This window comes from Erythrolamprus reginae, chromosome 3 (genome assembly GCF_031021105.1).
Source record: "Erythrolamprus reginae isolate rEryReg1 chromosome 3, rEryReg1.hap1, whole genome shotgun sequence".
Classification (NCBI taxonomy): domain Eukaryota; kingdom Metazoa; phylum Chordata; class Lepidosauria; order Squamata; family Dipsadidae; genus Erythrolamprus; species Erythrolamprus reginae.
This window is the reverse complement of record NC_091952.1, coordinates 200290696-200318393: the sequence shown is the minus strand read 5'-3', so window position 1 is coordinate 200318393 and position 27698 is coordinate 200290696. Positions and strand designations below refer to the sequence as shown.

The 27698-nt window shown below is 38.3% G+C and overlaps 2 protein-coding genes across 4 annotated transcripts in view; one reads left to right on the top strand and one right to left on the bottom strand.

Moving 5' to 3' along the window:
* Positions 1-3371: 3371 nt before the first annotated feature.
* METTL4 (methyltransferase 4, N6-adenosine) lies at positions 3372-25375 on the bottom strand. Of its 2 annotated transcripts, XR_011558710.1 has the most exons (9): positions 23800-25375; positions 22434-22496; positions 19136-19496; positions 18547-18616; positions 16721-16895; positions 14838-14944; positions 13431-13525; positions 10717-10852; positions 3861-4780 (listed from the first exon to the last, which is right to left on the bottom strand). XR_011558710.1 is itself a non-coding variant. In XM_070747597.1 (8 exons), the coding sequence occupies exons 1-8, from the start codon at positions 24169-24171 to the stop codon at positions 4632-4634; spliced, it is 1392 nt and encodes a 463-aa protein (XP_070603698.1). In that variant the 5' UTR covers positions 24172-25375; the 3' UTR covers positions 3372-4631. The 2 variants fall into 2 exon arrangements, 1 of the variants encoding a protein (XP_070603698.1); XM_070747597.1 differs by lacking the exon at positions 10717-10852 and having other exon boundaries at positions 3372-4780.
* NDC80 (NDC80 kinetochore complex component) overlaps positions 25269-27698 on the top strand; it is a 20580-nt gene continuing 18150 nt past the window's right edge. Inside the window, exons 1-2 of one of the 2 annotated variants that reach the window (XM_070747596.1) lie at positions 25269-25457; positions 27408-27519. In XM_070747596.1, coding sequence (XP_070603697.1) covers positions 27422-27519 — 98 coding nt within the window. In that variant the 5' untranslated portion in view covers positions 25269-25457; positions 27408-27421. Of the gene's footprint in view, positions 25562-27407; positions 27520-27698 lie in introns of both variants that reach the window. The other variant, XM_070747595.1, reaches the window with a different exon arrangement.

Below are 27698 nucleotides of genomic sequence, written 5' to 3'. Positions count from 1 at the left end.
CAGGTTGACACCTGGAAGACTTTGTCTTCCAACGCCTGAGAAGCCCAAGCCACTGTAGTGGCCATACTCCTAGTCGAGTGGGCTGTGATGGCCCTAGGCACTGAAGCAACTGAAACTCGTAGTCTTGGCTATACAAGCACCAGCCACCCACCTATCATGGAAGGAATTGCGTTTTGGGCCAGAGCAAGAACAGGGATTCCAACTTACAAAAAAGAAGAAGTCCTAAAGATGTAGATGTGAAGGGCCTGCCTCGCATCCATGATGTGCCATTTGCACTCCATGGGATGAATAGGCCTTGGACAGAAGTCTGGCAAGAACAACTCCTGAGCCTGGTGAAACTAGGAGTTGATTTGGGGAAGAAAGGTGGGATCCATCCGCAGGACCACCCTGTTAGAATGAAAAACACAAAGTCCGTGCAGACTGACAGCACCACCAACTCTGGAATCCATCTAGCTGACATGATAGCCACCAGGAAAACCACCTTGCATGAGAGGAAATGAAGACTGGTATCCCTAAGTGTCTCAAAGGGAGGAAGGATGAGCGCCTGTAAAACTTTGGAGAGATCCCAAGGGAGGTACTTGTAGACTATCAGTGGCTTAAGGTTGGAAGCCCATCTGAGAAAGGTATGCACCCTGGGGCAACTAGCTAGAAAACCCAGAGGGGGAATCTGCAGGACCAAACCCAACACTGCCACCTGGTGTCTCAAAGTATTGGGGAAGACTTGAACCTGGCTCTGTTGGAGGAAGTCCAAGACATTTGCCACCAATGCTGAAACCGGATCCCTATGGCTCCTGGTGCACCAGGATGAGAAGGAATGCCAGGTCACCTTGTAAATACAGATCGTGGATGGACTTGCCACCTGAATAGTCCGGAAGACCATCTGACAAAGATTGTCTCCCCTTAGCAACCGCCATTCAACCTCATGATGAGTAGGAACCAGCAGCTCCAGATGGAAGACAGGCCCATGGAACAGAATGATCTTCACAATGGTAGAAAAAGTTTTGGCAGCCCTTCACTGATTGAACGTATTATATCATGAAGGTAGTATACCATGATACCAAACTGGCATGTGGGAAAGAACAATGAAGAACAGAGACTCGACTCCTTTTCTCCCTTTTTCTGCTTGGGTTTTGGAACATCTTCATGGAAACCCCGCCCTTGGCTAAGGGTGAAGCAACCAGGAAGAAGCAGGTGAGAGAAAGCACAGGTAGTGCTTGGCAGCCCAGATTCTGATCTTTGCCTTCTCAGTGGCTTGGAAGTCTAACAGGAAGGGGAGGTGGAAGCTGGTCTGAAAATGGAGCCAGAAGTGCGCCGCCACTACTGCCTTCCTCCTCCCCCCAGCACCGCTGCCACCCAGTAGGAGGGAACCTAAAAGCTAAGTTTGCTAATCGGGCCACCTCCCGAGGTGGGGAGGCGCGCTGCCAAAGCCCACCATGGCCACTAAACTGAGGAGAGCACTCTGGCTGGCCTCCCCACTCACCCGGCCAAAGGTTTGAGAATGCTGGCTTGACCGCCCCCTCCCCCTTTTGTGTTTTTTTTAAATGAGTCAGGCGCGTGTTCTTGTAGAAGCAGCAGCAGTGGCAAAAGTTAAGATGGGGGTGCGAGGGACTCTTGGGAGGAGGGCAAGGTGCACGAGGTGACTGGTAGCTCTTGCCGTTCCCCCTGCAGCTGCCGGTGCTTTTCTGGGGTGTTGGGGCTGCACACAAAGAACATTGAGAGCCAACTCAGGCGCAGGGGGCAGCATTTGCTGACTGGGTGGCTGCCTGCCCCACCCTCTGTTCCTTCTCCAGCTTGGATCATCAGGCGGTAGGTATGGTGGGGGTTATGCGAGGGCATCACATTGGCTGCAACTCACTTTGCACCTCTGCAATTTATATCAAGCAAATTTGAATTGGATGTGCATGTGCAGATAGGCAGCAGGAGGGGTTGCATGTGCATCTGATGGCATGTTGCAAGCGGCAAAGGCACGCACACGTTGATAGCGCACTGCCATTTTTGACACACAACAAAAAGGTTCACCATCACTGCTCTAGAACTTGCCGGAATTTTTCTGTACAAGTTTAATTGAATCTTTCACCTCTGTGAGATTATGTATTTTTTAAAAAAATCTCAGAAAACATTACCAACTGTGTTTTGCTTATAAGGCTATAAAATAAGAAAAGGTCAAATGCTAATTTGACATTTTCGGATCAAGTTCAATTCTTCACTTTCATTAAAAGAAAAAAAATCTAATAACATTCACTGAGATAAACTAAGTCTGAATTTAGAATTTATTTAAAAAGTAATTTGTCTTCTCTAGTATGAGACAATTGCAACACATCTTGCTTTCTTAAATTGTTCACTTATTGGAACATTTTTTTTACTCTTAAGTTGCGTCTTGGGACATATGTAACAAAGAACAATAGTAATAACACTTCAACTTATATACAGTATGTTATGTTATAGTACTCTCTGAACTGTTTACAAATGTTAGCAACTTGCCCCCAACAATCTGGGTCCTCGTTTTATCAATTTCAGAAGGATAGAAGCCTAAATCAACCTTGAGCCAGTCAGGGTCAAACTCCTGGATGTGGGCAGAATTAGCCTGCAATACAGCATTCTAACCACTGTGCCACCTTGGTTCTTACAAGAATGTCATATTCTGACTCTTTAGTCTGAAGTTTATAAACTCTGATGGTTTCTACTTTAAAAAATTTCTTTCACTTTTGTCGAAGGTTTATATTTCACGGATTCCAATAAATTCGAAAACAGCACCCCAAGAATCTGGCTTATATTGAATCATCAAAGTATGCTTAAATTGAAGACCAAATCCAATATGAAGTCAAGACAAATCCTAGAAATCCAATGAAGCAGTACCACACAGGAAGTTGCTATTAGATTGATAGCAAAGCCCACCTTCCCCCAATACCATTTCTCTGCTTTCTCTGCCCATCTTTTAATCTCATATTACTGTACAGTAGTATCTCTAGATATGAGCTGCTTCACATGCGAGTATTCCAAGTTAGGAGCTGAGATGCGAGCAAAATTTCTGTTCGACACCCGAGCTCAAATTCGGGATACGAGCCGAGCGTCCACTAGGTGGCGCAAGAATTCATTTTTTCCAGTTATCTTGGCGCGAAAAACCAAATCTAAATGCATTCGTTCGAGATACGAATTGATCGACATACGAGGTCGGCTCTGGCACGAATTAGGTTTAGGTTTAGGTTTATTGGATTTATATGCCGCCCCTCTCCGCAAACTCGGGGCGGCTCACAACAATAATAAAAAACAGTACAGTACACAATACCAAATCCAACTCGTATGTCGAGGTACCACTGTATTATCATTGTTATATCATTGTTTATTTTATAGTTTTATTATTTTTCTACTGCTTATACTTCATGTTTCTATTTTTATTATTTAAGCCACTTACAGTAGCCCCATGGTGAGATGGGGCTGCAAATAAATTTAACAAATAATAAAAAATAAAAATTACATATGGATTTTTTAAAAACTAGTCTTACTTCTCATAATTATTTCCAATTAAGTATTTTATCTCTCCTTTTAAAGTAAAAATATTCCAAAGCGGTAAATACTGATCATCCTCAATATCAAATCCCAATTATGTGTCCCAACAGGACTTCGCATAAATTCCTGCAAAGAAAACTCCTTTTCTACTATACATTGATCCAAGAACTTTCCAAGACTTTAACAGGTTAAATAAAATAAAACCAGTTGTATGTTTGTGAACACTGTATAATCAAAGTACATGGTTGTATATATGAATATTAGAGATGCAATATTTTATCCCATGACAGGAAATCAAGCCCTTTTAACTGAGTAGCTATTATTTCAATGGAATTAAATAGAAGACACTGTTGTAAAAAGAATAATGTTATATTATGTCCTTCACAAACTAGTTATTGTTTTAGCCTTGTTGGTATCAATACAACCAAAAAACACAATTTAAATCATATAACGGAATAAATGAAGCCAGTAAATACCATAGCAAATAAAAATATTTCTGAAATTGGAATTTTTAAAAATTAAATTAAAAATGGGATATTATTATTAATTACATTTATAAAGCCATTATTTCCAAGCCAGAAAATGCTAAAAACTAAGTAGTTAAATGTTAACCTTCATTTTAACTCTTTTGGTCAGAATGGGTAGGTGTAGCATCAAAACATAAAAATGTAAAACACTTCTAATGACAGAGCTAGACGTTATAAATAAGAAAAATGTAATTTTTAACTGAAATAGTTTTTCAGTGATGTCAGCCACTCTTTCAAAGAGCCAGAGGCTGGATGTGCAGGTATGATCCAGAATTTTCCTGGGAGGATTATGGGAATAGGAGGCAAAATACCATAGTAACGACAGGTGTTAGATATTGGATTGGTTGTTCAGGAGGAGTCCTACTGTAGATATCGTACTGCTGGCACCTTCGCCTGCAATTACTGTTAGCAAAGACCTCTACAACCTAAGCATGGAATAACAAGTTCCATCCTCGTTATTTTTTGACATTTGATCAATGTAGAGCTGCTCTTGAAATCTATTCCAGGTTGTTTACATATATCTCACAATGCAGAGTTAGGGTTAGCAAAGGTGAAATTCCGAACCCAGACATAAAATCCTTCAAAAATAATCATTTGCTAGTCATCATTATCCTGTAAAACAGTGAAGTAGTCCAAGTGTTGGAATTTAAGGACTTCATTGCCCCAACTGGTCCATCCAGGTTGCAAATTCCGAGCAAACAGCTCTAAGCATTCTACATCAGGTTTGGTATATTCTTTCAAAATCTCTAGAAAATGAAAAAAACAAACAAGGTGAGGATGTTAAGGTGTTGGAAATTGGAGAATAAAGATAGGTTAAATAGTTTTAAGGGGTTTCTTTTTAGCCAAATTTATTGTATATTGTCAGTTATTTATTTTAAAAAAATTATATGACACAAATATGAAATCCCATCCTTAGAAAAATGAACAGTACTACCAAAACTTCCAGTTATTCTCACTTACAGACTGTAGTACCATCATAAGAATTTAAAAGTTCACTTATGATGATTGCCAATACACCTCTTGACTGACAGAAGTAAATATTTTTAACTATATCTTCCCTCAAAATTTGAATTTAGGATTGAAAAACAGAAATAAGTAGAAAACAATCCCTGTAGGACATAATTGGGTTTCATTTATTATAAACTTTCAGTTACTGCATTTTACATTCAAGAGATAATTGGTCAATTCCAGTATGACTTACTTCCAGTAGTTTTCACTGGCTTCATATGACATTTTGAAGACAGGCAGATCTAACCTGAAGCCAATTAAACTGTTATTTCCTATTGATGATCTCTTAAGAGTGTAATTTATTGAATATGCATATTGTTAATTCCTTACAATACAAAACTTATTTTTTAAAGTTGAAGGTATCAGATAAATCAATCATGTTCTGCTATGCTTCACTACCAATTAATCCTTTATACAGCAATTCAAATATATAAAATCATATGCTGTTCTTGTAATCCATAGCCAGATGGCAATTATGTTTAAACTTGTATTTGGGCACGAGTTTCACAAACTGTGACCCAAAATGTTTCAATAATTTTCGCAGATCGCAGTGGCCAACATGTAATTTGGGACACTAGTCCCAGGCTTTGTATATCTCTACAACCTTGAGGAAGCTGCAAAAAGTTAGGAATCACTACATCATTTTGCTGCCATCTAAGGTCACCTTGATTTTTGCAACATACGTCCTGTGGTTCCAAATTAATGGGACAAAGTCTTTGTCGCTAAAGCTCAATAAACACTATACTGTATATCTTTATATTCATGTATTACTTAGGACTTCATTTGATGCATGATTTCTCTTTTTATCACTGGATCTTTCTCCAAACTGGTATTAAGACTCCACCTGCCATAATCATCAGCTACAATGACCAATGACTAGGGAATTAAGTGCTGGACACATTTGGGAAGGCTGTCCAACAGGTAAATAAATATCAATCTGTTGAATTGTATATAGTAGAAGAATTCAGAAAAAAAACATGGTGGTGTCCCCCTAGGGAGGGCTATCATAGATGAGCTGCAAACAAAAGAACACCACTAAATGGTAGAGCAAAGGTTGAAAAAATGAAATTCTCTTCTGAATGCCTTTCCCTATTTTATGCATTATTATTCCCAGAAACGTCATCCAGAAAAGACATAATAACACAGTGTTGTTAATATCACCATATCTACTTTAAAATGTAGGAAAAACAGGAAATGGGAACAAATCTTGTATTCAATCCTGTGCTTGAGAGTGCAATTTTCACTGAAATATTTTACATGGTGTTAATTTTATTGTCATCCTGTCTATGTATTTCTTTTCACAAAGTATTTCTACTTAATGCCGATTATTCCATACCTTGCCTCCAGCAATCTCTGATTTTATATTAGAAATAGCATTTAAGTCTTCTCTGTATGGTTGCTGTTCTGACACAAACGATGAAATGATTAATGCCTAACTTTTTCTTCTCACTGAAAATGCCACTATTGCTATTTTATCCTGTGCTGAACATGGTTTAACCAGGAAAATTAGATTATTTAATAAAATGTATCATTTATATCATATTTTTTCACTACTGAAATCAACTATTATTCTCTGAATACTGAAGAATAGGCCTATGAACTGGGATGATGGTCCTTCTAGTCCACGGGTGTCAAACTCAAGGCCTGTAGGCTGGATCCAGCCCACAGGGTGCTTAGATCTGGCAGGTGGGGCTGCCTTGGAAACAGCTATGACTCTGCCGGTGAAAATGGAGCTCGGGAGGGCTATGTGCAGGCCTCCCGAGTTCTGTTTTCGGTCGTGACGGCCTCCTGTAACCATCTGCTAGGTGGCCCTCCTGGGCTTTGTTTTTACTGGCAAATAGAAGAAAACAGAACAGAATTCTTTATTGCCCAAGTCTGATTGGACAAACAAGGAATTTGTCTTTGGTGCACATGCTCCCAGTGTACATAAAAAATACATTTGTTAAGAATCATGAAGTACAACACTTAATGATTGTCATAGGATACAAGAAAGCAATTGGGAAACAATCAATATTAATATACATCGTAAGGATACAAGCAGCAAGTAAGAATAATAGAGTCATAAGTGGGAGGAAAAGGGTGATAGGAACAATGGGAATAGTAATATAATGCAATCAGTGAATAGTTTTGACAGTGGTGGGGAAATTATTTGTTTAGCAGAGTGATGGCATTCAGGAAAAAAATTGTTCTTGTGTTTACTTCTCTTGGTGTGCAATGCTCTATAGCCGTCGTTTTGAGAGTAGGGCTTGAAATAATTTATGTCCAGGATGTGAGGGGTCAGTAAATATTTTCACAGCCAGGAACTGATTCCTTAACTTTTCAGAGTAACTTTTTTTTTTACTGCTCTGATCTCCCTTATTAATACATTTCTGGCCTGATTGAACAGCACTCTATCTATCACCTTTTCTGTAGACTTCCTCTTTGGAATGATTTAGTTGCTTAAGTTTAGCTGTGAACCAAGGTTTATTATTACTGTATATTCACAAGTTCCTGGTCGGTACACATACGTCTTCACAGAAGCTGACATATAATGTTACAGTATCTGTGAGTTGATCTAGGTCTGCAGAAGTAGCTTCAAAAATATTCCAGTCCGTGCAGTCAACGCAAGCCTGTAACTCTAACTTTGTCTCTTCAGTCCAAGTCATCACTGAGTTAATTGTTGGTTTTGTAGCTGTAAATTTTGTCTGTAAGCAGGTACAAGGTAAATCATGCAATGATCAGAGTGGCCCACAGCTGCTCATGATAAGGACCGATAAGCATCTTTTAGCAGTGGTCTAAAGTATTATTGCCTCTGGTGGGTCAATTGACATGCTGAAAATATTTTGGAAACTCTTTCCTTAAGTTATCTCTGTTAAAATCACCTAGAATAATGAATATTTGGCTTCAGCCTCCACAATCTGATCAGCTAGAATCTGTAAAGCCTTGTTTACACAGGCTTGTGGCGGGATATATACCAGAATTAGTAGAAATGATGTGAACTCACATGAAAAACAAAAAGGTAGCTGGTAAGTAAAGACTCTTAAATTTTCCCCACAGAATTTGTATATTATAGTTATGTCCTGAGTATAGTTGTTGTTGATATATATACATGACTCCTCCTTCCCCCCCCCTGATAGTTCTACAATCCTGTCTGCTCTAAGCATCTGAAACCTTAGTATATGCATGCTACTGTTATCAATTTCCTCATTTAGCCAGGATTCAATAAAGTATAAGACAGATGTGTTGTAAAAATCAGAAGTGCATCTATTTAAAAGGAGTATTTCATCCATCTTGTTAGCAAGTTAATGTAAATTGGTAAGAAAGATTGAAGGGAGTGGGGGGTTTATAATTCCCTTATTCTTTAGTGTTAAATTTAAAATGTCCCCCTTTTTACCTGTTTGTCTCTGCCATCTGAATTTGGGTTTGGTGATCCATAGTTCTGGGGAATTAGTTTCCTCCTGTGTTATAATCACCTCCATGTTTGTAAACACAGGTGGGGGTGAGGTTACAGAGAGCTACTCCTTAAAGAAATGTTCCTTAATTCTTAGCAGATGAGTATGTGAGTATGAAATCCGTAGAGAATCGTAGAGAATAGAAAATAAAGAAACCATTTGAGAGCATTTCATGCAGGCAGCCTTTGTCAGCACCATCTTGGATCCAAGGGCTGCAGGTGGCCATCACGGTTGAAAATAAAACCTCAATGAGTGACATCGAGCTGGCCATGCCCTCCAAGGTCAAACACAACCTGATACAGTCCTCAATGAAATTGAGTTTGACACCCCTGTTCTAGTCCATGGGCCATAATACAAGTCTCAGATTTGTTATCCGAACTGAAGTTATCACAATTTTAGGTCTTGATATACTCAAATGCACTTAGAATCTATTGTTTAGTCAACAGGGGGGGGGGAGAAAATCAAGAGAATATTATATTGGAAGCAGTTTGGTGTAATGTTTAGAATACTGGACTAAACACCAGATCATGAATTCCAGTTGCCCCTTAGGAATGAAAGCCAGTCAAGTGACTTTGGGGCCACTCATTTTCTGACTCCAACCCATTCTATAAAGTTAGCATGGAAAAATTATAAGACAGGATCATTATGTGTATGCATGGCATTGGACCAGAGTACCTCCACAACCGCCTGCTACTGCACGAATCCCAGCGACCGATAAGGTCCCACAGAGTTGGCCTTCTCCGGGTCCCGTCGACTAAACAATGTCGTTTGGTGGGCCCCAGGGGAAGAGCCTTCTCTGTGGCGGCCCCAGCCCTCTGGAACCAACTCCCACCAGAGATTAGAACTGCCCCCACACTCCCTGTCTTTCGTAAACTACTCAAGACTCACTTATACTGCCAGGCATGGGGGAGTTGAGACACCTTTCCACCAGGCTTTTTTATACTTTGTTTTATGTTTGGTATGAATGTGCTGTTTGGTTTTTAAAAAAATAATGATAGGGTTTTATATGTTTTTAATATTAGATTTGTTCCACTGCTATATTGTTTTTATTACTGTTGTGAGCCACCCCGAGTCTTCGGAGAAGGACGGCATACAAATCTAATAAATAATAATAATAATAATAATAATAATAATAATAATAATAATAATGTGTACTGCTTTGAGTTGTACAAAATAAAGATGTACTGTGTATCTTCAGATAGTCTTATAATTGTGGCAGGTACAGTATATATAAAATAATTTCTAAAATAATAGCATAGAGGAAATGAATTGGTAACACAGGATACAATAATGGTATAAAATATGTAAAAAGGTTTTCCATAGCTTTTATTGCTATTTTAAACTCATAGAGAAACAAACTTTAAGAACCAATGTTTAAAATAACTAAGCAACAACTTTTATTTTTACTTTTTAGCCAAGTTCCTTTCAGAATCCATTTGTACTTGATGAGTAATTCATATAAAGTTTGCTTGCATAATTGTTTAAAGGACACTTTGATCATGACAATATTTTGGCAGTGATTCTGTGGGAAGTGACTTTTGTACATGCATAAGTATATGCAAATAATCCACGAAAACCTCAAAATAACTGCTTCAAACTTTCAGGATGATGAATGATTCACACAGCTGTACTATGTAGCATGCATTGATACTAAAAAAGCCAATTTGTGTCAGTAAGGATTCTGAGGTCTTATAATTTTTCATGGATATTCTTTTCTCTCCTTTTACATTAAAATGAATTCTCGAGAAACAGAAATTTACCTAGATTTTATATTGCATTACATGTTTTCTTCAGTCCTCATTTTAGATGGAAAACTTGCCAATGTAGTTTATGTTTTCTATAACAAAAGATTTATATGGAACACAACATGATGCAGGTTTTTAAAAGTCTAATAGTAAAATAAGTATCTATTCTAACCACAGCTATAAAATAGGATTTAGATTGGTCTATTCTCTCTTGACCTTTATGAGTTTATGACGTTACCTAATGAAAGATGGTTTGTCTCATTTTTCAAGGTCTGATTTAAAGTAGAAAATTTTTGATTCAGTCTATGATTATCAGACTGAATCCCAAACTGAATCTTGTGATTGTCAATGGATGAAAGAATTGGGTGTTTCTTTGTTTATTCTATTTTTATGCCGCCCTTCTCCTTAGATTCAGGGTGGCTTACAACATGTTAGCAATACCACTTTTTAACAGAGCCAGCATATTGCCCCCACAATCCATGTCCTCATTTTACCCACCTCGGAAGGATGGAAGGCTGAGTCAACCTTGAGCCAGTGATGAGATTTGAACCGCTGACCTACAGATCTACAGTCAGCTTCAGTGGCCTGCAGTACAGAACTGTACCTGCTGTGCCACCCCGGTTCTATATATAAACTGTAAAATAAGACAGAAATGAAATGCAGAAAATACAGCTAGCTTATGCCTGAAATTCATGCCATGCAGAGTTTGTACCAAGAATTTGATATAATTAATTCATTGATTTTGAAATATCATAAAACAAAACAAAATATTTGAAACAATAATTAAAGAAAAGAAAAAAATTAAAATAAACCATCAAAAATTCTTGAATACAGCTGCTGGGAACAGGCTGCTATGCTGTGCTATATTTTCTTTATTCAGGAACAATTAGGAAAACAAATATAAACATCTGTAATCTAAATTAATAGGAAAGTGAACACAAGAACAAGGGGACACAATCTGAGATTAGCTGGGGGAAAGATCGAAAGCAACATGAGAAAATATTATTTTACTGAAAGAGTAGTTGATCCTTGGAACAAACTTCCAGCAGACGTGGTTGGTAAATCCACAGTGACTGAATTGAAACATGCCTGGGATAAACATATATCCATCCTAAGATAAAATACACAAAATAGTCTAAGGGCAGACTAGATGGACTATGAGGTCTTTTTCTGCCGTCAATCTTCTATGTTTTTCAATTAAATTTTATTTGCCATATTTAATTATGTGAACATGAAACAAAGAGGCATTATTGGAAACTTCTAGTTTCACAATTGCATAGTTAAATTCAAATCACAAAATAAAATATAATTTTGATTATTTATGCAATGTCCTCTTTTTGTCTGGACAAAAGATAAGAGGTTCTTACTGAAATAAAACACTACGGTACATTAACTTGTTAATTGCACTGATTACTTTTTAAAATAAAACTGTGTGCAGATAATTCATATGTCTTTTTTTCATTCCAACCTTTTCTTTATGTTTATGCTATAAACTTTGGAAATGATTCCTTCTACTGGCAATTCTAGTTAATAATTTTTCAGCGCTGTAAAACATTTTATCTTATACTGACAAGATTTGAATATCTTTTCATACACTGAAACCCTTAAATCTGCCCTTCGTCATCTGCAGTTTTATGTTGTTCTGTATAATTACTGCATGGCAAAAATATAATAAAGTATAGTTTTATTTGAAGACGCAATTAATTAGCAAGGAATATTTTCTAAACTTTTCTAAAACACACAGACACACACACACAAACAAGGAAATAAACTGCAAATAGTTCTCACTTAGTAATCATTTGTTCAGCATCCATTTGAATTTACAGCAACAAAGGGCTTTACAACCCATTCCTGAAATTATAGCCATTCCTCCGTGGTCTCATGATCAAAGTTATGCTGTTTGGCATCTCTGAATTTACAACTGCAGGAATGCTTCAACTTGCCCACCTATTTCCCTCCTTCCCAATCTATACCCTTTGGGATCCCTGCATTCCATGGCCCCTGCACTATAGCCAACCTTTGCAATTTTCTAATTCCACTGTTTACCAATCCTGCCTGGACCAGCCCTTATGATGCAATTGCTGACAGTTAAGGGTTTTTTTCCCCAAGCCATGCATGATGGTTTTCTCACAAGACCTGAAGAAGATGGCCTCAAAGAGCCAGCAGTAGCCTTGCAAAGGGCCAAGGCAGTCACACATTGTTAGCAAAGGAAGTATTCCTGTGAAGTTGACCATTACATTTATACCATGTTTCATGTAAGACAACTGATCAAAAAATGTGGTATTATATGACTTAAACATGTTTGGTCTACATTTGCCATTTATTTTAAGAAGCATCATCAGGATGACTCAATTAGTAAAATGAAGGAGACAGAACAAAAAGAAAATATTTTTTCTACCATTACAGTACTTTGTTTTACCTCCCCATATTTTTGATAACAAGGTATCAGGGCTTTACAGTGGTACCTCTATTTATGAACTTAATTCATTCTGTGACCAGGTTCTTAAGTAGAAAAGTTTATAAGAAGAAGCAATTTTGCCCATAAGGAATCAATGTAAAAGCAAATAATGTGTGTGATTGGGGAAACCACAGGGACGGTGGAGGCCCTGTTTCCTCCCAGGAGATTCCTAGAGAGGCCCCATGGAGGCTTCTCCCCTTTTCCAGCCCTGTTTCCTCCCAGGAGATTCCTAGAGAGGCTCCACGGAGGCTTCTTCCTGCCTTTTCTGATTAGTTTCAGAGGGTTAGGTTTGTAAATAGAAAATGGTTCTTGAGAAGAGGCAAAAAAATCTTGAACACCCGATTCTTATCTAGAACAGTTCGTAAGTAGAGGCGTTCTTAGGTAGAGGTACCACTGTATCTACAAACAGACTATTAGCCCCAAATCAATTCCCAGAAAATGCTCTGAATAAATTTGCTATGCTATAATCTTTTTAAAATTGGCTTACATGAATAGTTGCAATGGGTGTTAAGCCTAAGATAGTAAAATTATATATTAGCATGTCTGGTTAAAACTGAACCGCCTGAAAGGCAAGCTAACATTCAAAGTTAAACTCCTAATGAAAATTCACAAGCTGTCTGTAACTTTTTACAAACTTTCATGTCATATTAATGATGGTCCAAAACCACCAATGCAAGCTACTTAACTAAGCAATTAACTAGCCCGACAGAAAATATAAAATCTTACAAATATAAAAAATATTTCTGGAACTTACCTGAAAGAGGAGGCTTATGCGAATGAAGGATACAAGGTACACTGACAATTAATTTCTGATCAGGAATTGCAGAAATTTTTTCATCGTCTGAAAGCCTGTTTATATGTATATATGTATACATATATAAAATCAAGATAATATAAATGAAAACCTTAAAAGTGATTTATACAGATACAGTATATTTGTACTTCCCTTTCTAAACAAAACAATTACCGTAAAATGATTTTTTTAAAATCAAACAAACCCAGAGGCCATAGTAAAGATAATACATAACTTGGGAGTATTTATTTTTTTGAAAGATAAATGGCATCTTATGAAATTTCTTAAGTTTCTGCAAAACAAAATTAAAACTACAAGAAGAAAACAAACAGAATATAACAAATATGTATTTCAAATATAAATATTGCCTGGGTTTATAAAAACAGATCAATGTGTAATTCCAGGTCACAAATGATCCAATTGGCAGCACCAACCAATACCCTTTCTAGGGCTAACCCAAGATGGCATATATAAGACTTAACTGCAGCTTTATCCTAAGTAGATGAAGGAGGCGTAGAAGACACTTAGCTTGTAGAATGTCAACCACCTTGGGTTTTGTTTTGTTTTTTTGTAGCAAAAGCATTAGCACTCACATACCCACACTTATATCTCAGCTGTCAATTCTCAACTCTTCAAAAGACAAAACTCTGACAGTAAAAAAAGGTGTGATTTGTAGTTATGGATATCAGCATCATTTCCTTTCCTCACCTGCCCCTAAGCTAACAAGAAAACTGAAGGGCACTTCAGAAGCAGGTGGTATTATCTCTTCAGAGAAAAAAAGCAGCAATCTACTGGTTCTGTTCACAACTTGGATGGATTTCAATCACTATAACTGGTTGATTATTATGGAAACAGAAGCCAAATACATGAAGAGATACCCCTTTGATGAACATCATTCTGTAAAGTGAAAGGATTTCAAACTTTTTCTGGTCATGAAACCAGTGGGTTAAAAACAAAACAAAACCTGAACCCTGGATCAAAAGGCAAAGTTCTTGCAACAGAAAATTGATTTGTGTTTGAGGGATTTTTTTTATTTGTCCTTAATTTTCCATGAACCCCCATAACCTTCCTATGGAATCTCCCTGTAAATGTCTCTACGATTATATCCTATCCCCCATTTAGTAATAATTGGATATTCACTTAAAACACTTTAAAACATTCCTTGGGGGAAAAGGTTTTGCAGCATGAGAAAGAGGCAAGTAATCAGAAATCTGATTGCAACTAGCTTAAAGCAGGCTTTCTCAGTCTTGTATTAAGAAACCGAACTCATCCTTCTAAACTTGTTTTCAAAACTCAACTAAGCATTTCTAACTCAATGCTGTACAATAATACTGCATATAAATAATATAACAACATCAATGTCCATACCTTAGTGGTACATCTGTATTTCCCTGGACTCTGCCCAGTACAAGAATTTCATATGGCTTTTTGTGAAGAGAATCTAATGGAATCACAAATTCTCCAGACTTTGTAATCTGAAGCAGAGAAATTTGAACAAATGTAGCAAGTGTAAGCAACCAGCACAAGCTATTTTATGTGTGTTTTAAACATTTTTTTAGTACAGAAAACAGTGGCTGTTTTCTATATTAGTTTAGCACTATGTCAAACTATAACTACTTCTGACGTGGCTACAAATAAAAGATTTCAAATCAATGCATACATTTCTTCATCTCATGATTTAACCTGGTCAAACAAAACCAATTCTACCGTTTTATGCATCACACGCTGATACTAAATGCTAAAAATTATCCATTTAGCATTGTGCCATAAATTAAGTTTAAACCTGAGCTAATTGTGTTAGCATTATTAAGAACAAAATAACTGTTAAAGTTGAGGAATATTGAGATTCACATATATAAAGGATGCTATTGAATAGGGAATTGCTGTATATGTAGAAGAAAAATTGGAACCCTAATTCTGAGCAAGCCTTTTGTATTTGAGTGCCTGGAACAGTAGAAAGAGCACGTCTTGGTGAAACAGCTTAGATTTTGTTTTGTATCTTGGAAACAACTTCACCAATACAAAAATGTAAGACAATTATTCTCAACCAAGAAACATAGAAACATAGATGACTGATGGCAGAAAAAGACCTCATGGTCCATCTAGTCTGCCCTTATACTATTTCCTGTATTTTATCTTACAATGGATATATGTTTATCCCAGGCATGTTTAAATTCAATTACTGTGGATTTACCAACCACGTCTGCTGGAAGTTTGTTCCAAGGATATACTACTCTTTCAGTAAAATAATATTATCTCATGTTGCTTTTGATCTTTCCCCCAACTAACTTCAGATTGTGTCCCCTTATTCTTGTGTTCACTTTCCTATTAAAAACACTTCCCTCCTGAACCTTATTTAACCCTTTAACATATTTAAATGTTTCGATCATGTCCCCCCTTTTCCTTCTGTCCTGCAGACCATACAGATTGAGTTCATTAAGTCTTTCCTGATACGTTTTATGCTTAAGACCTTCCATCATTCTTGTAGCCCATCTTTGGACCCGTTCAATTTTGTCAATATCTTTTTATAGGTGAGGTCTCCAGAACTGAACACAGTATTTCAAATGTGGTCTCACCAGCGCTCTATATAAGGGAATCACAATCTCCCTCTTCCTGCTTGTTATATCTCTAGCTATGCAGCCAAGCATCCTACTTACTTTTCCTACTCAAAGAATTTTGAGTGGTCTCAAAATGCATACAGCCTACAAAACTACTGCTGGACTAGTCTCTTCTCAGCTTTCCACTCAGCTTTCAAGCTAGGTATTTTCATGACTGCCTGTAACTGGCATGACAATAAGGTCAAGGGCTTATTTCATGGTTCAAAAAAAATACAAGACAGGGTCTTATTTTGGGGGGAAATAGAATACACTCCCTCAGAAGGTGCCTTTGTTTATGAGTTTATTATTGTTCGTTTAGTTTAGTTCTTGAGTGACTGCCAGAGCAGAAAGATGGATTAAGGAGTTACAGAAACAAACAAACAAACCTATTTTCTCACCCTAAAATTTCTAATAGAAAAACTAAAAAACAGTTTAAACTTTGTCCTGGTATTGATCACACATTTCTAGATTAACAATGTTCTCAAATATGGTAGGTAAGCCTGTGCTCAGAACTGAGTTCCGTGAATCCTTGACTATCCCAACCTGTCATTTATAAATTAAGAAAGATAAATTTAAAAATAAGGTAAAATTAGTACTGAACTTATCATAAATAAATATTTAAAAGATGGGGGAAGGGAAATCCAGCAAACATACTTTTACCCAGAACCATTCAACAACACCATGTATAGACCAGTGAGGATAAAGTTCATTCTTTACAAATTGTAAATGCTTCTGTCTGTTGGTCACCCATGTGATTACAAGGCAATTTGGAGCTGCCAATGCTGGGACAGGAATTTCTTTGATTTGCCAGTGAGGCAAGAAACCATACCTAAATGGGGATAGAGAGAATTTAGAGCTCTTCCAAGACAAAAAAAGGATGTTTGAAATTGTCTGACACTTTTTACCAACTTTGTCTAATTTAACAACTTCTATAACTAGATTAAAATTGAGCCAAGGGTGACATCCAGTGGTGAAAAGCTTTCTCTTTACATTTGGATCTATTCAATGCAGCAATCTAATCAACAATCTGTTTTCACAGCAGATACATATTGGAGGGGGGGGGGGACCTTCTGAAGCTTTTAATTAAATATTTTGCCACATTTCTGAATATTAGATTTATAGTTGGAGGTGCAATAATTGCAATTTATTCCATTTATGTGGTATTTTGGAAGCAACATCTTGTTCAAGTATGAAATTCGCTACTGAAGAATGGTTGTTGGCCACCAGGCTACAAAATTTTAATATGGGATTATGAAAATTCTGATAACATAAAAACCATTAACAGCTGACAGTCCTGGTGATTATGTACTTCCTGTCATATGAGACCATGGTCTTCCGAATGACAGGTACTGTAGATAAGCAACAAGATAATTATATTCATATTCTGTTTGCAGACATCCCAAAAGCATAGAATTAACTATCATGGATATAGAATGCTGGGCTAGGCAGATATTTAGGCTGGGCTCTTTAAAAATAGCAAAATTGCATATTTCTTTTTAAAATGCAACATTTATCAAATACACTTCATAAAGAAACTTCTGTGTACATTCAGTTTTAAAAGCAAAGCAAACTCTCAGCTTTCTAAGAAAAATAAATGCAGATAAAGTCGTTTTCCCTCCTTACAAATCAACCCTTTAAAGACTGTGCATTTATTATTTCTAAAACATCCTTATGCATGTACTCATCACTTAGAAAACACAATTAAGATTGGCAGCTTGGTCACTAAATGCCATGGTCACTCAGTGGAAAAATCCATGACCATGATCACTCAAAACCAGGGGTGTCAAACTCGACATAAGGCCATAATTTTAAATCCTGCAGACCACCAAATTCATAATTTTAAATCCATGGACTCTAATTCATAATTTAAGTCCTGCAGACCACTGATATGATTTTTGTAAAAAAGATAAATACATTTCTAAAACAATGATCAAAGAACTTCCATTTTATTAATATGAAATGCACCTATCTTACATAACAAAATTATAAATGCTTATTTAATCATAAGAAAATGCTTATTTAATCATAACAAAATCTTTAAATGTTGTTTAATTGTAACAAAATTATTAAAGGTAGTGTAATTATTACAAAATAATTGAAGCTTATTTGATGGTGGCTTGCTGATGTTGTTGGGAAAGCCAGTCCCACATTCCACAGCTGTAGCTGTATGTCCCTTCCCTTCTCTCTCTCATTCCCTTCCTGTCCTTTCTTCTTCTTGGATTGGACTAATTGCTCTTGGCCATGTCTGGCCCAGGGGCCAAGCTTTCTCCATGGATCAGCAAAATTTTCTCAAAGGCCACCAGTGGTCCATGGACTACGGGTTGATGATCTGTGGACTAGATGACCTACAAGGTCTCTTCCAACTCTAATAATCTAATCTAATCTAAAATTGTACCAATAAACACGAACCTGCCTGATGGCATGGTATTAACAGCTATTTACTTAATTTAAATAAAAATATACATTTAAGGGAATCATACCTATTGCTTCTTTTAACAGACTTGTTCTCCCACGGTGGGTCTATAACAATTATGTCATACTTCTTTTTATCTGGAAGAAACAAATATTTTCTATTATTGCAGGAGCAATTATTTGAAATTATAAAAATAATCCGCATATTTTAAGACCCTAATACTTATCTTGCAAAGGAAGTGAAAGTATGAGCTTTCCCAGCATTTTAAAACAACAAAAATCTGCCCATATAAGCTCATATCAGTCATTATTTTATGTGTGAAATTGCTTTTAACTTACAACACAATTTTATACAAGCAATTATAATGGCTTCACACCATAAAAACTTTCTTGTTTATCCAGGCAGATTGGTTTCAGAACAAAAAGATACATAATATCTAAAAAATGGACCATGAACAAGTCTGGTTATTCACTATACACATAGATAGATAAACATAATATTTTGCAAAATACTCCTGCTCAAATCAAATTGCTCAAATTGACAGTCAGGTCTTTCAATTCCTCCTTTATTAAAATATACATAGAACTGCCATAGCAAAATATTTAGGAATTGCTGAACAAATGGAAAACTCTGCTAAGGTGTGTACTAGTACTTACAATTCAACAGTGGCTGCATACATGAAAAATCTGATAAAAGAAATGCACTTCTGGGGGGAAATAAGTAGTTCTGTCCCATTAGTGTTAACATCTTTGCATTGTTTGTATTATTTTCAGTAACACAGGTTAATTGAACTTGTTCTGGGTCAGAGGTTTCCTTGTCTATTACACATTTTTGTTCTCTTTCATTCACAGGAACGAAACATTTGGCCATCTCGCAAAGTTCAGCCAAACTGCAATTATTGGGTCCTCTGTCAGATGCCTTGACATAAAACTGGTCTATAGAATTAGGCTTAAGGAAACCACTTCTTCGTGCCTCCTGGATTAAACACCTGGTCCCATCCAAAATTATGCCACTGATCTGTGTATAACAATAAGAGATAAAGAGAAATTGCATAGTAACTACAATTTACTAAGAAGTTCATATGAATTAATGACTGCACATTGTAAGGATGAAGCAGTTGTAAAATGTTTTCAGATTTTTTCATTTTAACATTATTTCTTGGTGTTTGAATGGAGAATTTATAAATCCTTCACGTGGTCATTTTTGCAAACAGAAGCCTTACAATAGAGATAGGACAACTATAATAGTCATTGGATTAGTAATCTTCTACTCACCTCGAGGCCTACAGATTCATTACTACCTAATTCACAATTTGAAAATGAAACTAAATTTAAACAAATATTTAAAAATATTCAGAGTATTTAGGAATGCGCAAGATCAAGAAATAAAGCTAATTAACAATTACCAACATCAAAAGGGCTAGCTTATACACACAAGAGAATGTTTCTTTGTAGAACAAGCCAAATTGCATGCATATATCACACATTTATTCATGGTTTAGCCACACTGTTGCGTAAATTCAAGCCATGTAATACATTCATGGTTTATAAATAAGATTAGCAAAAAAAAACCAAAACCACTCAACCCAAAATCATGCTAAGTACCTTATGATTTAGGACTGTGATGGCAAAGCTATGACACGGATGCCAGAGGTGGCACACAGAGCCTTCTCTGCTGGCATGAAGGGTGTTACCCCAGGACAGATTTTTGTGGCATTTCTTTCATGAGCTTCTGTTTCCTTTCGAATAACGAAACAGAAGCTCAGAAAAGAAAAAGATCTTACCTATTGCCACACTGCCAGTGTTGGGATCCCCGCCTCCCACCAGCCAGCTGGTCTTCAGTCTCTGTTGTGCATACACCCATGTCCATGCATGCATGCATGCATGGTTGTGTATGCATATCTGTGCATGTGTGCATGTCAGCTCATGCATGCGGGCGTTTTGGTGCATGCACACATTCATGCATATGTGCACACCTTTCAGTTTGGGAGTGTGTGTGCACAGTTTGAGCACTTGGTGTCTAAAAGTTTCACCATCACTGATTTAGGACATCATGTAAAGCTGTTCCTCGTTAATTCATAATACTAAGTCATAAAAGCGGATTTTTTTAAATGCTAAACTAACACAAATCACACTTTGTCTAATTGTGGTTAAAATTACAGCATACTGTCTTACGTCATACATGCATAATCTCTTAGGCTGTTTGTTAACTATAGATTATAGAATACTCTAGAGTCATTTAACCACTATTAAACTAAAATAGTGGTAATTAGAATAGGCTTTATAACACTCCAGCAATGACTGGATGGGCTATCAAGACATTAGAAGTCAATAATGAGTCACAAGTAAATACAGTGATACCTCGTCTTACAAACGCCTCGTCATACAAACTTTTCGAGATACAAACCCGGGGTTTAAGATTTTTTTGCCTCTTCTTACAAACTATTTTCACCTTACAAACCCACCGCTGCCACTGGGATGCCCCGCCTCCGGACTTCCGTTGCCAGCGAAGCGCCCATTTTTGCACTGCTAGGATTCCCCTGAGGCTCCCCTCCATGGGAAACTCCACCTCTGGACTTCCGTGTTTTTGTGATGCTGCAGGGGAATCCCAGCAGCGCAAAAACGGGTGCTTCACTGTCAATGGAAGTCCGGAGGTGGGGGTTCCCAGCGAGGGGAGCCTCAGTGAAATCGCAGCATCGCAAAAACACAGAGGTCCGGAGTTGGGGTTTCGAGGACTTTGGTGTTTTGCGATGCTGTGATTTCACTGATGCTCCCTTCGCTGGGAAACCCCACCCTCGGACTTCCGTTGTCAGCGAAGCACTCGTTTTTGCGACACTGGGATTCCCCTGCAGCATCACAAAACCACAGATGTCTGGAGGTGGGGTTTCCTATGGAGGGGAACCTCAGGGGAATCCCAGCAACGCAAAAACAGGCGCTTCGGTTAGGTTTAGGTTTATTGGATTTATATGCCGCCCCTCTCCGCAAACTCGGGGCCACTAGCAAACTTCGGCTGGCAAAAGGGGTGAATTGCACGCATTAATCGCTTTTCCATTGATTCCTATGGGAAACACTGTTTCGTCTTACAAACTTTTCACCTTAAGAACCTCATCCCGGAACCAATTAAGTTTGTAAGACAAGGTATCACTGTACAATGTGTCTGCACTACCATTCACAAAATAAATCACAATTAAAACACCTTTCAAAAAATATTCAATGTAATTTTAGTTATGGTTTGCACTAAGCAAGAATGGGTTCATACAATGTATTAAGTCATGACTGGAATCAGTTTGACGAAGTGCATAAAGTGCTGGTCTAAAAATCAAAAAATTGTGAATTCTAGTTCTGCCTTGGGCATGAAAATTGATTGGGTAACTGGGTCAGTCACTCTCTCTTAGGACAACTCACCTCACAGGGTTGTTGCTGTGAGGAAAATAGTTGGAAGAAGGAGTATTAGGTGTATTTGCTGCCTTGAGTTACTTATAAAGAAAGGTGGGATACAAACTGATAGATAAATTAACAACCACACTCTATCTAAACATGAACTGTGAATTTAACTTTTATTTCAATATACAAAGTCTCTGTTAACACTGAACATTTCTTAAGGTAAGCATATGTGTCACAAAAACAAATGGTACTGTACAGAGGTGGGTTCCTGCCAGTTCGGACCGGTTCTTTAAAACTGATAGTGGGAATTTCTCCCCGCTCGCTGAACTGGCAGCAATGGCTAGCTGGACATGCCCCCAATTTGGCTCTCTCAGCGGTACCACAGGTGCCACCATCTTGTTTTTCGCTTCTGTGCATGCATAGAAACTGTTTTTGCTTTTGCATATGCGCAGAAGCTGGATTTTCAACACTATGCATGTATGAGCCCATGCGGTGTGGGAGGAAATGAACCAGCAGCGAGGTAAGTCAGAAACCACCCCTGGTACTGTCCCATTATTAGTCTTCAACTTACCTTTAAATGATACTCTAAGATATCACTTTCACCATGATTAAGTTCACTGCTTCTTTTCCTTTTCTAAAGTTGAAAATGAGCAGATTAACAATATTACAATTCAAATTTTAATACAAATATTAATTATTATAATTAATAATGCATTATTTTGTATATGAGGAAAAGATGTACAGTACTATACTTTGTGATGAACTTGTATCCTTTAAACTCTTTTGCATCCTTTAAGTTATTGCTTTTTGCAGTACCCTAAACTATTGACTATAGGAAAAATATTGGATTTTCAAGGGACTTGTCAGATGTGCCATTGTACGTGACACAGAGACCACAAGAGACAAAGAAAGTCAAGCCACGTGGCATTTGAAAAGAGAAAATTCCACACAATGCCAGCTTTAAACAATTCCTTCTAAGATTACAACTCATGATACATGATAGCATGAGTGTAAGACACATATTATTACTATTATTCAATGAGCTACTAATATGGTCTTCTACAGCAGGACCAATTTTTATTTATAAATTCATAATAAAACTTTACTGGCATATGCTAAAATTAAATGTACAGTGATCCCTCGATTTTCGCGATCTCGATCTTCGCGAAACGCTATATCGCGATTTTTCCCACCCGATGACGTCACTCCCTTCCTTTCTCATCTTTCTTTCTCTCTCTCTTTCTCTATCTTGCTTCTTCCTCTCTCACACTCTCTTCCTCCCTCTCTCATCTCTTTCTTTCCTTCTCTTTCTTTCTCTATCTCTCCCCCTCTTGCTGGCGGGCGGCGGGCGGGCGGGTGGGCGGGTGAGCGGGGGCATCAGCGAGGAGTCAGGGTTTCCCCTTTGCGTGGGCGGCGGGGAAACCCCGATCTTCGTCTGCTCGCTGCTGCTGCCGCCGAGCAGATCCCACGCAAAGGGGAAAGCCCGATTCGGCTCCTCGCTGCTGCCGCCGAGCAGATCAGCTGCTGGGCGGCCGCAGCAGCAGCGAGCAAACGAAGATCGGGGTTTCCCCGCCACCCACGCAAACTCCACCATCTGCGCATGCGCGGCCATGGAAAAAAGGGTGCGCATGCGCAGATGGTGTTTTTACTTCCGCAACCCTACATCGCGAAAAATCGATTATCGCGAGGGGTCTTGGAACGGAACCCTCGCGATAATTGAGGGATCACTGTATTTGATTTCATTTACCAGAGGTTTATTAAATGCTGAAAGCAGGTAAAATTATATACAGTGCTTATCAATAATCTACACTGCACACATTTGGATGGCAAAAGTAATAATCTATAATTATTTTTATAATAAATCAGTGATTTCATTTTATGTTATTTACAGCATGAAAATGTATCTTAATATGTAAGAAAATATCTTTATACTCTACCTTTTTAGCTTTAATAACAGGTTTCTTGTCATTTTTCTGCTGTTCAGATTCTAGATTAATCCCACTATGCTTTTCCGTCTGGACACTTGCAGGAATATGGGGCTTAAGTACATTAAAAAAATCTTCTCGAAATAAGTATGTCCTCTTTACCATATGATTAGATTTTCCTCCCGGGTTTCTAAATTCGGTAAGTTTTTTTGTACATGATTTTATAGGAATCAAACTTGTATCTGAGGAAGCAGGAATAACAGTATTGTCAAAACTATCCTTAGCTGACTGTTCAGGAGAGTGACAAAAATAGTATCCAGATTTACTTATGAAAGAGAGGTGGTCTACCATCCAGCCAGCTGGTAGATTACATACAATTGACATTGTCTGCTTTCCAGGGCATAATTATTCCAAATGAATTGAAAACGGTATTCCTTTGAGGGTGGGGAACCTGAAAAGTAAATCTTTACACAGGTGTTGCATTAATCGTTAGATTACCCAACTGTCAAACCTTTTAATTCAATTCTGCTAAACTAGAACTTTCTATGAGCACAGCATCTCTTCTCTGTTCAAGAGACTGATCATTTCCAAGCATCCATGAGAGTCTGAAAAAAAGATGCCACTGCTTTAAGAAGTTAGCAGTTAATTAAAATTAAGACTACTGTATTCTTAAAGCCAATGAGAAGATAACTTTCCTGTATTCCGTATTCAATATTTTGCATAAGGGGAAAAAGAACTTGGAGATACTTTTAACTGTGAAAAATAACTTATATATGAGATCCTATATTGTGTCATAGATCATTCATTGTCTCTGTAGCTATCAACACTAAGTAAAATTTGGTCTGAATGTTAGGCTAAGGTTCAAATTAAAAAACATTAATTGCCCATAAGCAGACCTTAGTTCTGAGCACATCAAAATGTTTGTGCAAACAATAATTAGTTTTGCTTGAAGATTTGGACACTTATAGCAATATTTAGATGAATGTAGATGAGAGAGCTCAGTGCTTTAATCTTGTTCCAATTCTGGAAGAGCCATAGCAAGTCTTTATCAGTCAAATTATTCCCCCTTTTGCACTACGGTGGTTTCCTCTAGAGAAGTCCTAGGGAAGATTTAAATTGAGCTGGGTTCTTTCTGGCAGCTTTCGCCCTAAGGTGTAGTTCTAAAGTAAATCTTGCAGAATTCAATGGAGTTTATTGCTGAGTAAACCGTTGCAGTTTCGATCGGGGAAGCGGACTGCGTAGCCCTTCAGCCAAGTCTTCTGCTGCCCCGGGGTGTACTCCCAACAGCCGCGCTCAGAGAGCCCGTGAAGGGCAAACATCAATCCGTGGCATGCCAACTGGACCTCCTAGTCCCCTTATTCCCAACCGGGAAGAGCAACAAGCTTCGCTCCCAAAGGCAGCAGCCACTTTCCGCCTGGCAACTCACAGCTCCAGCGAGCGGCTGCGGAATTCAAAACCGGTGGACCGCTGGAGATAACCATAGAGAAGAAACGCGAACTTTATCCCGCACGAATGCACTTTAAATCCTGTGGATAACTTCCTGCTCGTGACGGAAATGACGTTTTTTTCCTGCGCCTTTTTAGTCCGCGAACGCAAACGGATCTTCCGATAGGCGGGTAAATTTGAAAGCGAGCGACGACAAGAGGGCGGCGCCAGCGCGCGCGAGAGCAGTGAGTGGCGGTTATAGCGATGCCGTTTACCGATGAATAGAGGTTAATAGTAACTGATTTGAGGTCGGCCGCCAGCTCGGTCGGCTTAAGAGAAGACATTAACGGTTGGTAATATGCAAGCTCTTCTTGCGGAACCAAGGCGCGGTTGGCAGCTACTCTGTCGGTCGGTAGCGCTCCTCTGCTTTTTCTCGGAGGAAAATTAAACTTAGTTTTCTTTACACGAGAGAAAAAAAACCGGTTCTTTTCTGCCCCTAAGAAAACATGAATTTTATATGACATAATCTAATTCGCTCTTACTTGCAAGCGTTTGCTCTGCTTACCGCCAAATGGATTATTATTTATTTGTCAAACATGTACAAGGTAGTAGGTATTGGATAAACATAAACATTAGCAAAGTGGGCACATGTTAAATTAGGCATTAGGACAGGGACAGTAAGCACAATGGTGCGCTTATGCCTGCTCCTTACAGACTTCTTAGGAATGGAGTGAGGTTGACTGTAGATAGTCTAAGGTTAAAATTTTGGGGGTTTGGGGAGGAAACCCCGGAGTCAGGTAGTGCGTTCCAGGCATTGATCACTCTGTTGCTGAAGTTGTATTTTCTACAGTCTAGTTTGGAGTGGTTTACATTGAGTTTGAATCGATTGTGTGCTCGTGTGTTGTTGCGGTTAAAGCTGAAGTATTCATTGATAAGTAGGACATTGTGGTAGATGATTTAAAAACTCCATTTAGATTAGATCTGAGATGACAAAGTTCTAGGGCGCGCCTATGGCACGTGTGCCACACAGAGCTGCATCAGAGGGCACATAAGGTCCGGGTGGCGCAGCAGGTTGAGTGCTGTACTGCAGGCCACTTAAGCTGACCGTAGGTCAGCAGTTCAAATCTCATCACCGGCTCAAGGTTGACTCAGCCTTCCATCCTTCCGAGGTGGATAAAATGAAGACCCGGATTGTAAGGGCAATATGCTGGCTCTGTTAAAAAGTGCTATTGCTAACATGTTATAAGCCGCCCTGAGTCTAAGGAGAAGGGCAGCATAAAAATCAAATAAATAAATAAAATAAAGGCACTGCCTATGTCAGCTCTAGCACGCAGGTGCTTGCTGGCCAGTTGGTTTACGGCCTTGGGAAAGACTGTTTAGCCTTCCAGAGGCTTCTGGGAAGCTTCCCTGAAGCCTCCGGAGTGCAAAAAACAATTTTTCGGAACTTTTGGTTTGCCCATTCCAGGCTTCGGTGAGGCTAGTGCACATGCCGCTGGTAGGGGGGGTGCACATGTACGGGGGGCAGTGTGGGTGGGTGTGCATGCATGGGGGTGAAGGAATGGGTGTGGGGACATGGATGCACACCAATGCGCACGCACACACACCCTTTTGGCACGCGAACCAAAAAAGGCTTGCCATCACTGTTCTAGGCTAGCTAAGCCCAAAATTTCAAATCAGGTCGAATAAGGTATTCTGTTGCAAGCGGAGGAGTGGAGGACTCTTCTTGTGAAATATTTTTGGACTCTCAATTGTATTGATATCCTATATGAAGTGCAGGTTCCAGACAGGTGGGCTGTATTCAAGAATTGGTCTAGCAAATGTGTTGTATGCTCTGGTTAGTAGTGTAATAGAAGCTACACAAGATTAGATTAATAACTCTTCATTCCTTTTTGGCAATGTTGTTACAGTGGGTTTTGGCACTTAGGTTCAAAATGGCAGCCCTCCTCATGCCATTTGAGGAGTGAATCCAAAAATCCCCAGGTTCATTTCTCAATTTTTTATAAAAAAAACGTCTTTTGCTGGGTGCAGGCCTGGGAATCAGTCCGCTTTATGGCCAAGGGCTTTTCTCTGCTGAATCCTTTCCAGGATATTATCAACAGAAGTTTTATAACCTATCTATTCCAATCCTTTTTTCTGTTCTGGACAAAACTATATCTGCTTTCCCTTCTATAAGTTTATTGACTTCTGTGTTACAGTTTTCCCTACAACAATGAGACGTTCAAATACCAGTCGAAACAGTAGCCGTCAATCTAGCCTGCCACTGAGGGTGCAGGATACTAATAAAACAGGACTTAATACACCCCAAGGGTAAGATACTTAGATTCCTTTAGTTGAGGTGGCATTTGTTTACTTGGCTTAAATTTCCAAAGCACAGCTGCTTGAAAATATTAATGTTGCTTTTGTTTATCTGTTAACTGTTATGTATTCTATGTGGGGGTAAATGGTTAATTAGATAAATTCATTATTTTGTTTAAGCTAGGAATTAA

Excerpts from the sequence above, each read along its gene's own strand:
- METTL4 (XM_070747597.1), bottom strand. The coding sequence starts at position 24,171 with ATGTCAATTGTATGTAATCTACCAGCTGGCTGGATGGTAGACCACCTC. Across the intron at positions 22,497-23,799 it reads CTGTTATTAAAGCTAAAAAG|AAAAGGAAAAGAAGCAGTGA; the intron begins GTAGAGTATAAA and ends TTTCAACTTTAG. Across the intron at positions 13,526-14,837 it reads AATACAGATGTACCACTAAG|GCTTTCAGACGATGAAAAAA; the intron begins GTATGGACATTG and ends ACATATAAACAG.